Source organism: Paroedura picta, chromosome 6, assembly GCF_049243985.1.
Source record: "Paroedura picta isolate Pp20150507F chromosome 6, Ppicta_v3.0, whole genome shotgun sequence".
Classification (NCBI taxonomy): Eukaryota; Metazoa; Chordata; class Lepidosauria; order Squamata; family Gekkonidae; genus Paroedura; species Paroedura picta.
In genome coordinates, this window is record NC_135374.1 from 38,338,000 (window position 1) to 38,356,499 (window position 18,500).

Sequence of the window (18,500 nt, forward strand, 5' to 3'; positions counted from 1 at the left end):
CTGGCTGACCCTCCCTCAGTCAATGGGAGACAAACAAAACTGTGTCAATTCATCTGCTCTGTGCCTATCTTTAAAAACCATCATGATGCTCTCTCTTAAGCTATACTCAGGACATCACTTATAACTGCAGGTGAAGAAATGTGTATGAGCCCCACTAACTGTTGGTCTGTGTATGCATCTTACAGCTCCCGCCTCTCTCTCCCCTGCCCCCATAAGTAAACACTGGTGCTGGTATGAATACAGGTGTGATGCTAAATAAAGTTCATTTCCTTTCCAGTAACTGCATTTCTAAGCTTGGAATAAGCCCTGCCTTAGGATCCTGGTTAGTGGAGGGGGGGGGGGGAAGTCCTGATTGCTCATTCTGCACACACTGGATAATGCCCTTTCAAATGGTTTATGCAGTTGGAATATTGCAGTCTCATTCACTTCCAACAACCTGAACCCAAAGAATAACACATCGGTGTGCATCCCTGTTTGCTATTGTTCAAGGAAATTAATGATGGTAACCCCCATACAATCAACTATCAGATCCTCCTAACAGTGCCAATCATAAATGTAACACTATTAATTTCAACAAAACTGAACAAGCACTAACATCTGTGAAAATTCTTTTTAAAATCTGCAATACCTGAAAAGTAATGCTAACTTAACAAAAGCATTAGAAGGATTTTAGAAATCACTGCCTATAAACCATAAACTTTCCCAGGTACCTGTGAAGTCACTGACTGCAGACCTATACCTATTATTGCACCTGGCATTCCAATCAAAATCTGTGGGGTGCTTGTGTAAATTTTGGCACCACGGTGACCATTTTCATCATTATGTGTTTATGGAGAAAGAACTCGATGGTAAGAATATAAGCATTTGGCACAAATAGTGCTATGGAAAATGATTAACTGCCTGAGACGGTCATATCTTCTTTACAGAATGGTGAATATGATTAACTTTGTCTACCTTGCCTACTGTTTTATCCTATACATTTTATCAGCGGCTTACATTTCAAAGCCCTGTTTTCATTTTCAGAATGAACAGACCACCATCTTTCAAGCCTCCACCTCCACCTATCCAGTACACATCTATGCAGGAATCTGAGGGAATTTACCCACCCTGCCCTGAACTGGAAAATCTGTAATGGGCCTGAAATGCTCCACCGAATGGGTTCTTTCATTGTTTTCAAAATGAATTGCCAATGTCTGCCGGTGGTGACCCAGATTCCAACTGGGACTACCTAATCTCGCATTAATTACAAGAGCACATAAGTACTCTTATCCAGTGCAATTTGTCCTTGTGCACTCAATTAATGCTCTGAAACCTAATATATTCCCAGTTACTAGTAGGCAACCTGAATTCCAAGGTCAACAGGGTATTCACAGTACGTATCACTTAAGAAAAGCATGAAACTATTGTCAGTCTATTAGAGGCTTAGTTGATACACACAGCATCCGTTCTCTCTCAGCCTAACTTACCTCAAAGAGTTGTTGGGAAGATAAAATGGAAGAGGGGTAGGGTAGAAAGGTACCACTTCCTTATTTTCCTTCTTTTTTCTATATCACAGTAGCAATATACCATTTATATATTCTCAGGGAGCATTCTGTTATTCATAAGGTAATGTGGGGCATGTTAATTTGCATGCATATGAATGGTCAGGATCCATGTTAAAGCTGGCAACTATATTGGTGGAACACTAGCTGTTTAATAGATAGTAAAGCATCCAGAAATATAAATTTACATATGATTCCCTAAAATCCAAAAAAGTCAAAACTAATATTTGCAGTATAATCCTACACAGAAATAAATGGGTCTAGACTTGAGTAACTGTTCTTAGAATGGTGCCATAAGTGTGGGAGTTTTTGAAGCTGATTTAAAGTATTTCCACTTTCCCTATCAGTGAAACTACAAAATTATTTTTGCAATACTTTGCATACAGTTTTAATACAGCCAGCGGGATCCTGAACATCTTTTCCTTGGGACCAGATCGAACCTGCATCCTCCCCAAGAGCCAGTGTGGTTAAGAGCAGCAGACTGTAATCTGGGTTTTCCCCCCTCCTCCATGTGCAGCCAGCTGGGTGAACCTGGGCTATTCATAATTATTCATAATTATATTAGAGCTGTTTTCACAGAGCAGTTCTCCTAGGGCTCTCTCAGCCCCTTCTGCCTTACAGGGTGTCTGTTGTGAGGAGAGGAAGGGGAAGTGTTTGTAAGCTGCTTTGGGACTCCTTCAGGAACTGAAAAGTGGGCTATAAAAAGCCAGCTTTTCTTCTTATACAAAATCAACATGGAGTAATTATGTTTATGCTGATGACCATCAAATACTTATGTTCAACTCTGGACACTTCTGAAACCTGATTTATCTTTACCTTTCCATATTGTGGTTGCTGCCATACTCCTAACATAGGAGGTACTTATCTCACCCACATTGTTAGGATGAAATATGGAGTTAGAAATCACACTGACAATATACTCTCTGACTGGATGGGTGTTTCCAACCTGAAACATTACTTTGAAATGTATGTATAGAGATAGATATAATAGTTATAGATACATATACATATGCTTGCCCTTATCTGTATGGCCAGGGCTAGTCTGATCTCATCAAATCTTGAAAACATTAGCAGTGCCAACTCTGCTTAGTATATTGATGAGTGTCCATTAAGGAAGTCCAAGGTTGCTTTCAGCGTTCTGCAGGGCCTGCAAGACGGAGCTCTTCCACCAGGTCTATGGTTGAGGCTGGTGCACTAAGGAAGATCTGTCTGACCCCCCCCCCCCCCCAGTACAAAGACATTGTTACATGATTGGCAGACTTGGGGTTTATCTGCCCTTCCTTTCAGGGACAGAATTGTGAATTTTATAGTTTTGCCGCATCTTATTGTCCTTTATTTGCTGTATTTTATGTCTGTGGTTTTAAGGGGTATTATGCAAGGGTTTTATGCAGACGCTTGTAACCCACCATGAGCTGCTGGGAGTGGCGGGTAAAAGGTCTAATACAATACAACACAATATGCAATTCATAGGAAGACAATGGCAAGCCCCTTGGGAACATCTTTTGCCTTTCACATCCTTCAGCATCACTGGCTGGGTCTTGACAGCTCTTTCTGCCACCTCCAAGATGATGCATTATCCTTTGGCGTATTGTCTCTCCTTACATTTGAAGCATGATGCAAGTATATGATGGTGCCGTAGCCATCTTCCACCAGAAGGTGGTACTATAGGCTTACATTTACTCTTGCTGTTAAACTAGTTCATGCAAGCTAGGTAACTTTGTTAATATCAAATATGTTGAAATCCTGTATAGTCAAATATGTAAACTGAATAGTCGAGCTGAGATCATTTTTTAAAAACATTTTTTAAGTCCTGGCTTTAGACAAAAGAAGAGTTAAGACATGACTATGATATATCAAGCATGCTTAGATTTCAGAAAATCTCCTCTGTCACTTGGAAAGAAATAGACAGCTTGACAATGTAATGACAGCACATCTGAAAGATTCTGACAGCAGCATACCAAACAGTTACTGCCAAATGGTCTCCAAATCTCCAGACCGTTAAGTATGCATCGTGTTTTTGAGAAGTTATTTTTTAAGACCGTTGAACATTTGGTAACGTTGGAGTTAGCCTTTCTCTACACTATACTTTGTAAGGCAGAGGGAATTATGCAATAAATAAACAAAAGTAGAATTTAATTGCAGATGCATCCTGTGATTTCATTTTGTATGTTTCGGATGATATGGCTCTGCATGATATGGCCGCTGCATTAGAGAATTGGCAACCAATGCAGCTGCCTCAGCACTGGCTGGACATGGGCTTTCCAAGATGATTTTGTAATTCCCTCAAAACTCTGGCCAACCCTCAGAAGAGTTTTAATTATTAGGAGGAGGTGGATTTTAAAATGATATAATGTTTTTAATGTTCTATTAAGTGATTGTTTTAAGCTTGTTGTCACCCGTCCTGAGCTGACCAGGGAAGAGTGGGATACAAATAAAATTTTTATTATTTTATCCTTTGTTTGCCAAGGTTTTGCATCATGAGGAAATGATGAAGCCACCATAACGTCTTCCAGAACACACTTGAGGTTTGAATATATTCTGTTGAATAGCATCTTTAATATGGGGAGCAAAAAGAATGGAACTTTCAGGAGAATAGTTACCACCCCCAAAATACACCATTTACCACTGCAATAATGTTGTGTAAATCATGCTGTTTGAATTCCCACATATGTAAGCTAGAACTATCAGAACGACATAGGATTATTAAAGGATTTGGGAATCATTTGTTGCTCCATCCAAGACTTTGTGATCTACATGTAATCAAACCCACTGGAGAAGGCATGTGGAATTAAAATACCAGATTGGTTTTTAACAGAGGCATTTCCCCTGATGAATAAGAACTGACTTTCTGTTCCCTTGCAAGACTCCCAAGAGATTTATTGGCAGTGAGTCAAGGCCTTGTATAATAAACTCTTCAGGGCAAAGCTCTTCACTGAATCAGGTAAAAATACATACATAGAAAATAACACTGAAACATAGAACTGAACATTATTTCCTTAAAGGCTCATTCCAAAACAAGTGCAAGAAGTCAATGTTACATTGACTAGAGCGAATTTTAAACTGAATCTTCCTTGTACACTCTATTTTTCTTGTTTTTAAATACAGAATTCAGAATTCTATTATATTCAAAAATTGCTACAGGGGCCAAAGGGATACCGATAGTGGTAGTCTGGAGATCAGTTGTGATTCCAGGAGATCTCCAGCGCCACTGCTGATGCAGCTCACCACACTGAATCCTCCTAATTTGTGCTCAGGCTAGCCTGATCTCACCAGATCTCAGAAGCTAAGCAGGGACAGCCCTGGCTAGTATCTGGATGGGAGATCTGCAAAGAATATGAGGGGTGTGGCACAGATGCAGATGATGGTGAACCACCTCTGAACATCTCTTGTCTTAAAAACCCTACCTGGGTCACCATAAGTCGTCTGTGACTTAGCAGCACTTTCCACTGCCACCAGTTTGTGCACAAACTTCCTCCAAGTGGAGAATTCAGACATCAAGGAGGATGATTCAGGCAGGGCCTTTTTGTGACATCTAGTTGTCAATGTGCACAGCATATTAATATAGAAGAACATTAAGTTATGGAAACCTGAAGTCTGAGATGATACAAAATTTCTCCGTCAGTGAGGGCCAAACTATTGGGAAAACTGTTCACAAGTCTTCTGTAGTTTTCAGGCTCAATAGCAGTCATATGAGAGGGAAATGGGGGGATTGTGAATGGTCCTTCAGCTATAAACACCAATTTACCAATGTAGTGGTGAAAATACACCCTGGAACAACGTTCTCCAAAGATCATGTGGCATAGCTTGGGGTATTTCTGCTACACTTCAATGCTCAGCTTTGGGGTTGGTGTATAGTACTGTGGAATACAGTGCTTTGGTGTGGCTCAGTGACAACAGGGAGCTGCCCACCCACAAAGACATGGCAGCTGTGCAGCTATCCACACTAAAGTTCTGACATCCAGCAATAAGAGTGACATAAATCCTGCAATCACAACATTTCAATCTAGGGAATGAATGGTTTCAAACATGGATGAAAGTAGTATCACCCGGTATCCATAACCTGAAAAACACCAATGAGAGGCCTGCAGGATATGACTTGCCACATAAAGTATGGAAGATTGTGATGCAGCCCACCGAACTATTTTCCATCAGTCACAATAATGTGAGCATTGTACTTTTTAGGGAGAAGTGACAGAGTTCTTTGTATTCTCCCCATCTGCAATTAAATTGATTTAAAATGTAGATATTAGTATTAAGAGGAATGGCCCAATCTGTCTGCATAACTGTTATATCGATTTGGTGACATATTTTATATTATTATATCCTTCTGTGTGCAACTCTGCCATAAAATAAATACAGACTGTGATTAAGATGAACTTAGGAAAATTAAGAAGGGGTAAGACATGAGGGTAGGTTTTCTTTCCTTTAGTGATGAGGTATGGCTTGAAGGAACATGTAAAAAGGGCATAAACTGACCATTGAGTCTAGAACTAAAATAGGACAGGGTATAACTTCAAATAAAGATTCAAACAGAAAAAGCCACGGGAGACTTACCTGCCAGGGCCATTGCGGCAGCGGGAACAAGAGCGGCGAGGACACTGGGCCTGGGAGTGCAAACTCCATTTCCCAGCTTCCCCGGGCAATCGCGCATGCGCGCGAGTGGGGAGGGGTGGGGGCTGATCGGCCGGCTACTTAAGGAGCGGCCGTTGTTGCCCGGGCCTCTTCCCGCTCCTACGGCCCCTTTAGAGCGCGTCGCTGAGTGGCGGGAGCGGACGCTAGGCCTGCCGCCTCGGCGACGTGAGGGGAGCTGCTGGAAAAAGCGAGGGATTTTGAAGCAGAGAGTGGGAGCGGGACGAGCGGCAGGCAAGCGGCGAGGCTATAAAAAAAAAAAAAAAAAAGCCATTGCCGTTTGTCTTTCGGGGGGCTATTCTACGGAGCCCAACCCCTTCTCCTCAGCTTACCCAGCGGGATGGCCCCTAAGAAAGGAGCACAGGGCGGGAAGAGGCCGGCCGGAAAAAGGCGGGAACGGGCGGCGGTTGGTTCTTCCCCCGATCAGGGCCCAAGCGGTAGATCGGCCCCGTCAACGGCTGCAGGGCCTGCTGCGGCCTACGGAACCCGCGTATACGGGACCCGCGGTAATTCGAGACGGGCAGCGAGGGCCGCAGCGGCTTCTGAGAATTTAATGGCAAGGGAGGCGAATTTGGTTCCTGTTCCCTCACAGAGGGCTCCTTTCCGCGTTGGGGATTCCCCTACCATGCAAGATGGATCGCGGGGGGAGGATTTTATGGCTCACCCGGGCAATTTGGGCATGGGGGAAATTTTACCCACCCAGGTTAGGGAGGGGGTTTCATTCCCCATCAATGCCGGCACTGGACAGGGGTCTTTGGGCTTCAGCCCAGTGCCAGCGGGTGGGCATATGGGACTCAGCCTCCCGGGGCATAACGTCTTAGGGGCGGATTGGGGGCAAATGCCTTACATGGGAGCAGGGACATTGCCAGTTACCCATGCTGGGGCTGCGGGTCGCCCAGGGTCAAGGGGTTTTCACCCAGTCGGGCCGGCGCTTCATCAGGAGGCCCAGGCCCAATTAAATTATGGGATGGGTGCTCATGCAGCGCAGTTGCCTGCCCCTCATTTAGGTTTGGGGCAACAAGTCAGCACGTGGCCAGGACATCAGCAGGTGATGGGGCCAGTGCCCCACGAACAGAGGATGTCTGATTTTCAGACATGGGGGATGCATGCCATTCAAGGGAGGAACGTAGGTGCTCCACCCCATGTGGCATATAGCGGTCCATATATTGGTCCATATGGCCCGGTTGAGGCCAATGGGCGTGGCTGGCCGCATCCAAGCAATACCGCTTCAACGTGGTATGTTAATAGGGAGCCCTTGCACTCATGGGCAATGCCTTTTCCTGGATCCCATGGTGGGCGAGGTCCTCAGTTAGATCAAGGGGGTTCACTGGCACGGGGCTCCTCGGCAGGGGGGGGGCGATTTATTGAGGCCAGTCAGGGGGCGCCTTTGCAGGCTGATCAGTCCGCGGCAGGTTCTGACTGCTCGGTGCCTTCCTTAGGGATAGCTCGGGCGGGTGCCGAACCTGAGCAACCCCAGATAGAGTCGCATCAGGTGTCTCGATGTGAGCAAGTGCCTCAATTGACGCAGGGGCCGATGCAAGATACAGCTTTGGTTCCCTCGCAGGCTGTTACCACGACAGTCGGCTTGGATGCAGTGTCACAGACGAGCCAGGGTCTGGCCGGTACAGCCGGTATAGCCGACTCTGTTACAATCCCTTCAGCCATACAGGCAGTGGTTTCCACGGCCCAGGGTTCCTCATCGGGGCAGGTTATTCTGGGCGTTTCAGGTGCGGTCGGCTCTTCCGGAGACGCACCACGGGGTGGAACCGAGCAGCGAGAGGCTAACGGGCAAAAGGCGGCAAAAAACCGCGGGAAGAAACGCTCCAGGGCTCGGCATGCGGTTAACACCTCTGGTGAGTCATCCTCTACGGAGGATGAAACCTCTGAGGGTCAGCGTGATGGCTCTTATTGGCTGCAAAATTCTCTTGTTCCAGGGATCCCAATTTGGTTGATGAGCCGTCGCGACTCGGCTGACACTTATTATAGAGAAAAGGAGGGAGTGGGTCCATTACCCAAGCCTCCTTTGGGGTATCCTTCGGGGGAGCACCCTCCGGGTGTTCATTTGCCTAGGAAGATAAGAGAGCGTGCCCTGGACGGGTACTATGTCGACGTTTTCGATATGGTTCCGCCTGACGGTGATGCTCCTCGAACGGGCCCCAGGAAGGATAAGAAAGGTTCCGGTCATATTGACAGATCATTTACTAATTGGATGAGGGGGTTCACGGAGTTCACCCGCCTCATTACGGGTGCCTACCCGGAGAGGGGCTGGCACTTAGCAAGTCACCTTGCTAATGTGTTAGAGGCCAAGTCTCTTTCCGGGGATACAGCTGCAATGTCATACGATATGCTTGCTCGGGAAAGAGCTTCCAATAACATCCAGGCAAGATGGGACATAAAGGACCATGATGCCTGGATTGTTAAAGTGGGCCCGCATGTTCGGAAGACAGATTATGATCGGCGTAGACAGGTGGGCAGGAGAGACAGCAGGGGTACATGTTGGGAGTTTAATAGGGGCACATGCCAAAGGCGCAGGTGTCGGTTTGATCACTCTTGTGAAAGTTGCGGTGGGGCCCATTCGAAGAAGGAATGCGAGAAGTCAGCTGGCAACAAGACGCCCTTTCGAGGGGGCCGGCTCTCTTCGAAGAAAGGAGGAGGGTCGGGATCAAAAAATGATGATGCCACCAACTGAGATCCCGCCGGAGTTGCTTACTCTGGCGGCTACCCCCATACGTCTGCCTGTATTACTTGAGCTCCTGGCATCGTACCCGAACATTGAGGCGGCTGCCTATCTTGCCAGAGGTTTTTCAGAAGGCTTCAGAATTCCTTTTACAGGGAAGAGAATTTCCACCACTTGTGGGAATTTAAAGTCTGCGGGCCAATTGCCTGACGTCCTGGCGGAGAAGATAGGTAAGGAATGTGCAGTGGGTCGTATGGCTGGGCCTTATAATGTTCCACCAATAAAAAATTTGAGGGTATCTCCTTTAGGTGTAGTGCCTAAAAAGGCACCTGGTGAATATAGACTTATTCAGCACTTGTCGTATCCTAAGGGATCATCAGTAAACGATGCGATTGATCCGGATCTTTGTTCGGTAAAATACGCATCTCTAGACCATGCCATTTCGATAATTAGGGCTTGTGGAACGGGAGCATTATTAGCGAAATGCGACATTAAGTCTGCCTTTCGCTTGCTTCCAGTTCACCCGGCGGATTTCTGCCTTTTAGGATGTTGTTTCAGGGGTTGCTGGTATGTTGACAAGGCTATGCCAATGGGCTGTTCCATTTCTTGCGCAGCCTTTGAGACGTTTAGCACCTTCCTGGAATGGGTCCTGAAGGACAGAACGGGTTGCCCACACATTACGCACTATCTTGATGACTTTTTGATAGTGGGTCCGCCTGATTCGTCAGCATGTGCTGATCGGTTGTTGGCATTCAAAGTATTGGCTGAAGAGTTAGGTGTACCTTTGGCTGATGAAAAGACGGAGGGGCCGACAGTTAGACTTACTTACCTGGGTATTCTTTTGGACTCTGAGGCCGGGCTGTCTCTTCTTCCTTCGGATAAGTTAGAGAGGTTGAAGGGGCTCCTGGATGATGCGCTTAGCAAGAAGAAGTGTACGCTGAAAGAAATGCAGGCTTTGTTGGGCCATTTGAATTTCGCTTGCAAAGCAGTATCCCCAGGGAGGGCCTTTTGTGCTCGCATGGCTAGATCCATGTCGGGAGTGTCCGCACCACATCATCACATCCGTTTGACCAGGCAATTAAAAGATGATTTACGGGTGTGGAAGGAATTCCTGCAGCACTTCAACGGTGTTGCAATATGGCAGACCCCCATCATTCCGGAAAACTCGTTACAGGTGCATTCTGACGCCTCTGGGAGTCTCGGGTTCGGAGTTTACTATAATAACAGATGGTGCGCGGAGCGTTGGCCGGCATCTTGGCATGACTCCGATATCTTACGGGACCTTACATTCCTGGAGCTTTTCCCGGTTTTGGTTGCAGTGACATTATGGAGCGAGTTTTTCCGGAATCATAGGGTGCTTTTTTGGAGCGACAATCAAGCGGTTGTCCGCATCATCAATAGGCAAACTAGTCGTTCTGCCAGAGTTATGCGCATAGTGCGCTCCCTTGTGAGATCCTGCCTGTTGTATAATATAACTTTTGCGGCCCGGCATGTGCCAGGCGTGAATAATGAAGTGGCCGATGCGTTGTCTCGGTTCCAGGAACAACGGTTTCGGGCTCTGGCTCCCTCAGCGAACCTGGCGCCGGACCTGTTCCCGGAGGAACTCTGGAATCTTGGCAACGAGCCCTTCGACAGGCAGTGACTGCTTCATTGGCCCCCGCGACTCGACAGGCTTATTCAAAAGCAGTCGAGGGATACATCGCGTTTACTGAGTCTTGGGGTTGTTTCATCCCTCTACCACCAAAGGAAGATTTCGTTTTACGATACTTAGTTCATCTGAAGGCTAAGGGAGCAGCTCCGAGAACCTTGGGGGTGCAGCTATCCGCTTTGTCATTTTTCTGTAAGGCTCAAAATTGGTGGGATCCTGCAACTTCGTTCCTAGCCCGGAGGGCCATTGCAGGATGGAGACGGTCTGGACCGCCAAGGTCGGACTCTAGGAGGCCACTGTCTCTGCAAGTTTTAGGTGACATGGTCACGGAGCTTCCAGTCATATGTGACTCGGAGTTTGAGTCTCTACTTTTTGCTGCAGTTTTTACGGTCACCTTCTTTGGGGCCTTCCGGTGTAGTGAGGTTGTTTCCACATCAAAAGCAGCAGTGTCTTCCAAGGCAATTTTATTTCAAGATATAAGTCTATCTGATGAAGGGTTATATATCTGGCTGCGATGTTCAAAAACTGATCAAATGGGAAAAGGGACTGGGGTATTCTTGCAGGCTAGATCTGAAGGGTCACCCTGTCCAGTACGTAGCATTAGAGCCTATCTGCGGGTGCGCCCAGCAATGGAAGGTCCCCTTTTCATACATGTGGACGGGACATGTTTATCCCGTTTTCAGCTGGTCGCAGTGATGAGGTTAGTCCTATCAAAACTTGGCCTTCCTGCGTCACAGTATGGGATTCACTCATTCCGCATTGGTGCGGCAACCCAAGCAGACATGTCGGGGGTGTCGAGGGATGATATCAAGACCCTGGGACGATGGCGGTCATCTGCTTATAAACATTACATTAGAAGGGATCTTCTTCTTTGAACTTTGTTTTTTACAGATTTGTCGCCGCCTGCCCCTGTCGTTTGGGTGTTGGGGCACAGCATTGTGTACTGGGCCTCCATTTACGCTTCCTCGTCGGGATGGGATGACTGCCTGGGACTGGGAAGTCGAGTTCGAGTTGTTTGGAAAGGCTACCGAGGGATGCGTTGGAAGTCATTTGTGAGCACACTTATGAAAGCAGTGCAACGTGATGGTCCCCCGGACATGCTGGTTATACAACTCGGTGAAAATGATATTCCAGAGACTCCAGGAAGAATCTTGAAGCAAGAAATTCATCAAGACCTGGACTTCATCCGGTTCCATCTTCCATGGATGGCACTTTGCTGGTCATCCCTCCTCGAACGTCGTGCCTGGCGAGCGGCAGTCAATCCCGACAAAGTAGATCTTGCAAGGCGTCGTGTTAACAAGGCCATTGTTCGTATAATCGAAGGCGTTGGAGGCCTGGTGATAACGCATTGTGACATCTCCCATCGGCAGTGGGCACTTTATCAAAATGACGGGGTACATCTATCAAATTGGGGCATGGACATCTGGCTCCATGGTATTCGGGATGGCATTTTGAGTTGGCTACATAGATGAGCAGTGGCGGAAGCACAGAAGGCATTGGCCTTTGATGTGCTTTGTGGCGGAATTGGAGCATGGGAAGGGTTGAGTATGGGGTGGCTAAGCTTGCGCGCTGGCCTCCCCTAGGTTTGGGGGTCCCATTAAGGGACTGTGTGGATGCTGAGCCTGATTGAAGGCCCGCATTTCCGGGAGGCAGGATAACCCAACAGAGGCGGACGCCCAGTAGGGTTAATCCACCGTGCCTCCTCCCATTATTCAGCCTGCCATTGCATCCGGGTTGAGGTGGGCTATTTGCCATAGTCACCCGTTGGGGGCAGGCTGGATCCGGGGCTGCCTTGTGGTCGGCTGACCACAAGAGGGCTGCATTCCCTTCCCATGTATGCCATGCTCATAAAATTGTTAATAAAGGCTGTGGCCAAATTATAATGCCAAAGTCGTGTGCCAGTGTCTTCTTAGAGCGTTTATAGTTCCCTGCAAAGCAATAAAACAACCTCCCCTATTTACCTTATCAAACATTAGTGAATGTACTATATAGAAACGATTTTCTGAAAACTTAGGGGGAGGGTGGAAAGTAAGAGCGTGCAAACATTGGCCCAGGAACAGTGATAATACGCAAGCATTGTCTTGTAGAAGGCATGCTTTTCCAAGGCCTGTTACATCCCCAAAGAAGTGAGCAGTGACTCATGAAAGCTCATACCCTGCCGCACATTCTGTCCTAAAGGTGTGGCTGGATTCTTGCTTTTTTGTTTTATTCCTGTCAGCTTTTCTTCCAGCATTTATTGAGAACATTGGTACTGCCGCTTAGAACATTATAGAACAAGGCCCATCTGGCTGAACAGAAGTACCGACTTTCTGACCTGCATAATTATGGATTTGCTGTGGGTTAACCGAGCCTGCACCTGCTCCTGCTCCTGTTCCTGCTCCAGGCATCTGAGCTGTCCTCTAGCTGACCTCGACAGGACTAAGAGCAAAGAGCCATCGTACAGCAACATAGCTTATAAATGGAGTTGAGAGACAGGCACTATTTTGTCCAGAGCTTCTTGTGACAGAAGTGGCCTTTCAGTGATAGGGTTTGCTAAGGATACAAACAATCTTCTTTCATTGCTAGGACACCACTTTGGAATATGAAAGAGTCCCTGAGGTGTTGCAAAGTGCATTTTCATCTTCACAGCAAGTGGTCCCAAGTAACTACAGCAAGTCCCATTTATTTATCATGAATTAAATCCCATTGAGACTAGCAGAACAAGTTAATCAGGGCTAAATCCCATAGAAAGAAATGGGATTTAAGCTAATCTCCACTAACTTTAGCTGGTAAGGGATGACCTCTTTCAGTAATCAGACTGCCTCGACACACTTAACGGTGAAACTCTTGCTCATGGATTCAGTTAAAAAGCGACAACATAGCTTTGCAGCATTTTTATAATTCTGTGACTAAGGGAGACTTAAGGTTTGTGAATCTAAATAGTTCTTTGACTTCCTTATAACAATGTGAAATATGGCTATATGTGCTCTACCTCACTAACTGGCTACAGTTCCAGGAATAGTACTTGGTTTGCTTTGGAGGAGAAAACACTGGAGACTTATTACATTTAGTTATATTGCTTTAATTATATTTGCACAGGTGGAAGTGAAGAAGGGTTCCTACAGAGCAGCATATTAGTTTTCCCAGATCAGATCCCCAAAGGCTTTTCTACTTGCTCAGCTTATGCCTGATTTTCTTGGGAGTGGATCCGTAATAATAAAAAGAGAGAAGAACCGGGGTTTCCTACCCCACTTTTTACTACCCAAAGGAGTCTCAAGGTAGCCTACAATCACCTACCCTTCCTCTCCCCACAACAGATACCCCACTTCAATGGAGTCACAGCACTCTCCTTTCGTGCACATTTATGTCAATATTTTGATAACATGCCCACAAAGGAAGGGGATAGAGACTTACTTTCTTTTAAAGGGAAGCTGGAAATTCAGAGAACCTGTTAAACCTATAATCACGATGATAAATCGATATAACAATATAAAGGATTTTTTAAAAACAAAAACAATCACCTTTAGTATGGGGGTAGGGGGAGGGATTCGTTTGACACTGATGACACTCCAATCATCAAATAGTAGGCTGGAGTGGGTGGGAATGGGAAGGACAGAAAACTGATACATTAAGCATGAGGAAAAAGGTTACCTCAAGCTGGCCATCAGAAAAATGATTGAGGTAAAAGTGGTCTCAACAGAATCCAGGGGGGGGGGTTGAAGCAAAAACAAAAAGCCCAAAAATATATGCAGAAATCAGGGGATAAAGAAATGTGGGGAAAACCAATGTGGAAACACAGAGAGATAGACAGAGTGCATTTGATGACATGCTCAAACCCCACCTCTTATTTTCACATTCAGAAACCAGAATATATATATATAGATGAATTTCAAAAAACTCATTTTACAATAGTATTGTGGCAAATAGCACAGAAGGAGGAAGTAGGGAAGATACAAACAGGCTGACTCAGTAGAACTTGAATCACATGTCACAAGAAATGGAATTCTTTTGATATATTGTGGGTAATATTTCATCTGATCAACACCTGTCATCCTACAAAGTGCCTATCTGCACTTGTGATGCTTCTCTTTGATTCACAGAAAAAGTGTGTAGTCATAACTACACAATACGGTTGACATGTGTCGGATCACTGACTCCTGTGCAGCTCACAGAAATGTTTGCTGTGGTTGATTCTCCTTCAACAATACTAACAGTTAACACTTTGTAGTCAGATGTATATGGCAGAAATTTACCTTTAAAAGCTTGTGTTCTTTCAGGACTGTAAGTTTAACTCAACAGTTTGGTGTAGTGGTTAGGAGTGTGGACTTCTAATCTGGCATGCCAGGTTCAATTCTGCACTCCCCCACATGCAGCCAGTTGGGTGACCTTGGGCTCGCCACGGCACTGATAAAATTGTTCTGACTGGGCAGTGATATCAGGGCTTTCTCAGCCTCACCCACCCCACAGGGTGTCTGTTGTGGGGAGAGGAATGGGAAGGCGACTGTAAGCCGCTTTGAGCCTCCTTCGGGTAGGGAAAAGCAGTATATAAGAACCAACTCCTCCTCCTCCTCCTCCTCCTCCTCCTCCCCTCCTCCTCCTCCTCCCCTCCTCCTCCTTCTTCTTCTTCGAGAGCACCCATTTTCCTTCTCTCCTGGTCTGTGGACAGAAACAGTAGGGAGGGGGGGTGCTTTTCACCCCTTTTCTTCGTCTTCGCCATGTGTAACTTGACATATACTTTTTTATATAATTTTATAATTTACTAGATTTAAAGCCCATTTCACATGCAAATGAAATGGGCGCTAGATGGCCTGGGAGAAGGCCTACCCCCCACCCGTGGCTCTCTGGAGCCTTCTCACCACCCGTGGCTCTCTGGCAGAAGGCGGCATGGCCCACCTCCCACCCGAGGCTCTCTCGAGCCTTCTCCCGGCTGGCAGAGCTGCCTTGCTGCGTCGTAGATGCTGCGAGCCCGCTCCGCTGCCCGGGAGAAGGCTGGCCGGCCCAACCCCCACCCGAGGCTCTCTGGAGCCTTCTCCCGGCCGGCGCAGCGGCCTCGCAGCGTCCACAATGCTGCGAGGCCGCTCCGCCGGCCGGGAGAAGGCTGCCCGGCCCACCCCCCACCCGAGACTCTCCCGAGCCTTCTCCCGGCTGGCGGAGCGGCCGGGAGAAGGCAGCGCAGCTTGCCCCTCACCCGTGGCTGTCTGGAGCAGCCGGGCAGATTCCCTGGGCGGCTGAAGCAGCCAATGGGTGCTCCCCATTGGCTGCTTGGGGCGGGATGGACACTCGGAGGGGCCAATCAGGAGCTGCGAAGCGGCTCCTGATTGGCCCCTCCGAGTTTTTATCCCGGACAGGCCCGCCCTAACTCTTCCCACACAGCCCTTACTCCTTTATTCAGTCCGTGGCGCTCCGCACCACGGGGCTGTTTAAAGATTATTATATGAAGCATTTACAGAAAAGTAAAGAGAAAAAGCGACCAGCTGATATGGTTTGCCATCCTCTTTTAACATACATATTCAGTTCCCATCACATATTAATCCTAATCTAGAGGTTTTTACCATCTTTCTTATCAAAATGATTGTTAATACATAAGAATATATTCTATTATTATCTTAAGTGATATAAGGTCAGTCCCCTTCATAAATTGGCCCTGACCTAAGAGTTACTGCTGCTGTCTTGTTAATACATATGAAGTATAGTTTGCCATCCTCTTTTAGCATACATATTGGCATACATATTCAGTTCCCGTCACATATTGATCCTGACCTAGAAGTTATTACCATTTTTCTTAGCAGAGTAATTGTTGATACATATGAGAGTATAATCTATTATAAGAATATATTCTATTATTGTCTTAGATGATATAAAGTCAGTTCCCTTCATATATTGGTCCTGTCCTAAAAGTTACTGCTGCTGTCTTCCCCACAGGAAACCAGAAGAATGCTCCACTGTTCATCACATACTTCAGGTGGTCGCAGAAAATGAAATTGTGTTTTTTTCCATAGTAGAGTATTTCTAGTTGTCCTTCTGTCAGGGCCAAAGTAGTCTCTTGCTTGATTCTTGCTTGCAGTCGCCTTTAAGTAGGCTCTGTATACTTTATCAATCTGGATCTCTTCCTCTGGTCGCACAGAGATATCTCCTGATAGCTTCCTGCGTGCTGTCGCCTTTGAATAGACTCTTTTTATTTTGTTGATCCAAATCACTTCCTGCTCTAAATAGACTTCCAGGTTTTCGGTGCTTTCCTTCCTTAAATCTGTTTTCCCAAGTTCTTCCAAGGTGCTTTGGATTTTTACGTCCCTAGCTCTCTCCCCCTCCTGTTGATTAACTTCCAGACATTGAATTCTCGTTTGAAGTATTGTTGGCTGAGTTGTGTTTTCATCAGCTATTTTTTCCAGACCGTCGATTCTGTCTAAAAGCTTTTTCTTAGTCTTTCGGATTTCCTTTTCCACCTTATTGACTGCTTTCAGTATCTTTGAGTTCTCTTCGCATAACAAATGGAAAAGCTGTGCCTTAGTTAATTTTTCCGTAGTTCTAGGCAGTCACAAACTATAAACAGAAAGTCTCATGAGGTCTCGCGGGAGCACGAGCGATCCAAAATTATCAGTTTGTCGATCTCCGTATCAAGTCAGCTTCCCCCACTGAACTCTCTCCAGCAAAACTTTAAAGTCTCTCTTTTCTTAAGCTCTCTCTCTGTTTGGTTAGTGGGTATAATTAGCTGGGAGCCTCTCACTCGACGAAAGAATTCACTTGTAAATTGGTTGAGGAGGGGGGGGGAGAGCTTGTGGGGAAAGAAAGGAAAAGCCAGAAAACTTACAGTCTTTACTGTTGTAGACTTCGGCTCCTGTCAGTCTGGTAAAAGATGATCTGGGAAGAATGTAGGGTCAGCTGGTCCTTTCAGGCTTAGAAAGTTATTTACGACAAGGGCGCCATCATGACCTTGAGCACATGCCACGGCGATCCGGAGAGCTTAGTCTCCCTCCCTCTCCACGGATCTGTAGGACCCTCAGGATGCCGTTCCCGGTTCCTGGGGCGACCGGCGAGTGAGATTTGCATATCTGCTCAGGTCTGCCAGGTGTGGTTGCTCCTGACCCTCAGCATGGCTTAAGAGCCGGACAGAAGCCCAGCTGTTACGGCGCCATCTTCAGTCGAATCTCTTGACATATACTTTTGATTCAACTTTAAATGGGTGCTCACAGAAATTCTGAAAGTATTTTCCAAGAATCTTTAGGTGTCACATTTCTAACTCCATAATCTCTGCTAACTGATTAAAAGAAAACCAAACAATGGAACCATGCATCTCAACAATACTAATTGTAATATGCAGCAGATTTTAATCGCAAGACACTTTGTAGCCAACCTCCTCCAAAACTGTTGTGCTTCTCTCCAGAGCACTCTCATATTAGAACAAAGTGATCCAGAATTATATACATACTAGGGGCAAAGCCCGTTGTATCCAGGAATACAACGGACACTAGAGCTGGGTGGTGGAAAGCGGAAGGGGAGGAGTTGTCCAGTCTGTAAGGACATGGGGTTGAATGTGTGTGTTCTGTGGGAGGCTGTGGTGCTGTGGAGGGCATAGGTGTGGAGAGATGGGTGTTCGTTGAGTGTGGGAGAGGACTGACCTTTGGGAATTGTGGCATAGTGGTTATAGATGAGCTTTCCAGAGCCATGTCTTCAGATATGTGAAGGGAAAATCAGATTGGAGACTCTTCTTAGGGGGAGATTATGTTGCAACCAATTCCTCCCAGTTCTGTGTTCAACCTCATTTCCCTTCTTGTGTGAATTAGGCCACAGACCATAAAATGTGCCCCTGCTGTACACAATACACAGGTGTCCACCCTGCTCCTTCTATCTACATTTATTTACTGTTGATAAAATGTTCAGACCAGGAACAGCCAACCTCCAGCTGGGGCTTAGAGGTCTCCTGGAATTGCTGCTCACCTCCAGACTATAAAGATCAGGTCCCCAGGAAAAAATGGCTGCTTTGGATGGGTGACTGTGCAGCATTGTATCCCACTGAAGTTTAGGGATG

At 46.4% G+C, this 18,500-nt stretch overlaps 1 protein-coding gene across 1 annotated transcript in view; it reads left to right on the forward strand.

Moving 5' to 3' along the window:
• The window catches only part of CD96 (CD96 molecule), a 38,893-nt gene extending 34,901 nt beyond the window's left edge, over positions 1-3,992 (forward strand). Inside the window, exon 15 of the mRNA XM_077342164.1 lies at positions 1,024-3,992. Within this exon, the coding sequence (XP_077198279.1) occupies positions 1,024-1,132 (109 nt within the window). The 3' untranslated portion in view covers positions 1,133-3,992. The remainder of the gene's footprint in view (positions 1-1,023) is intronic.
• The last annotated feature ends 14,508 nt before the right edge of the window (positions 3,993-18,500 follow it).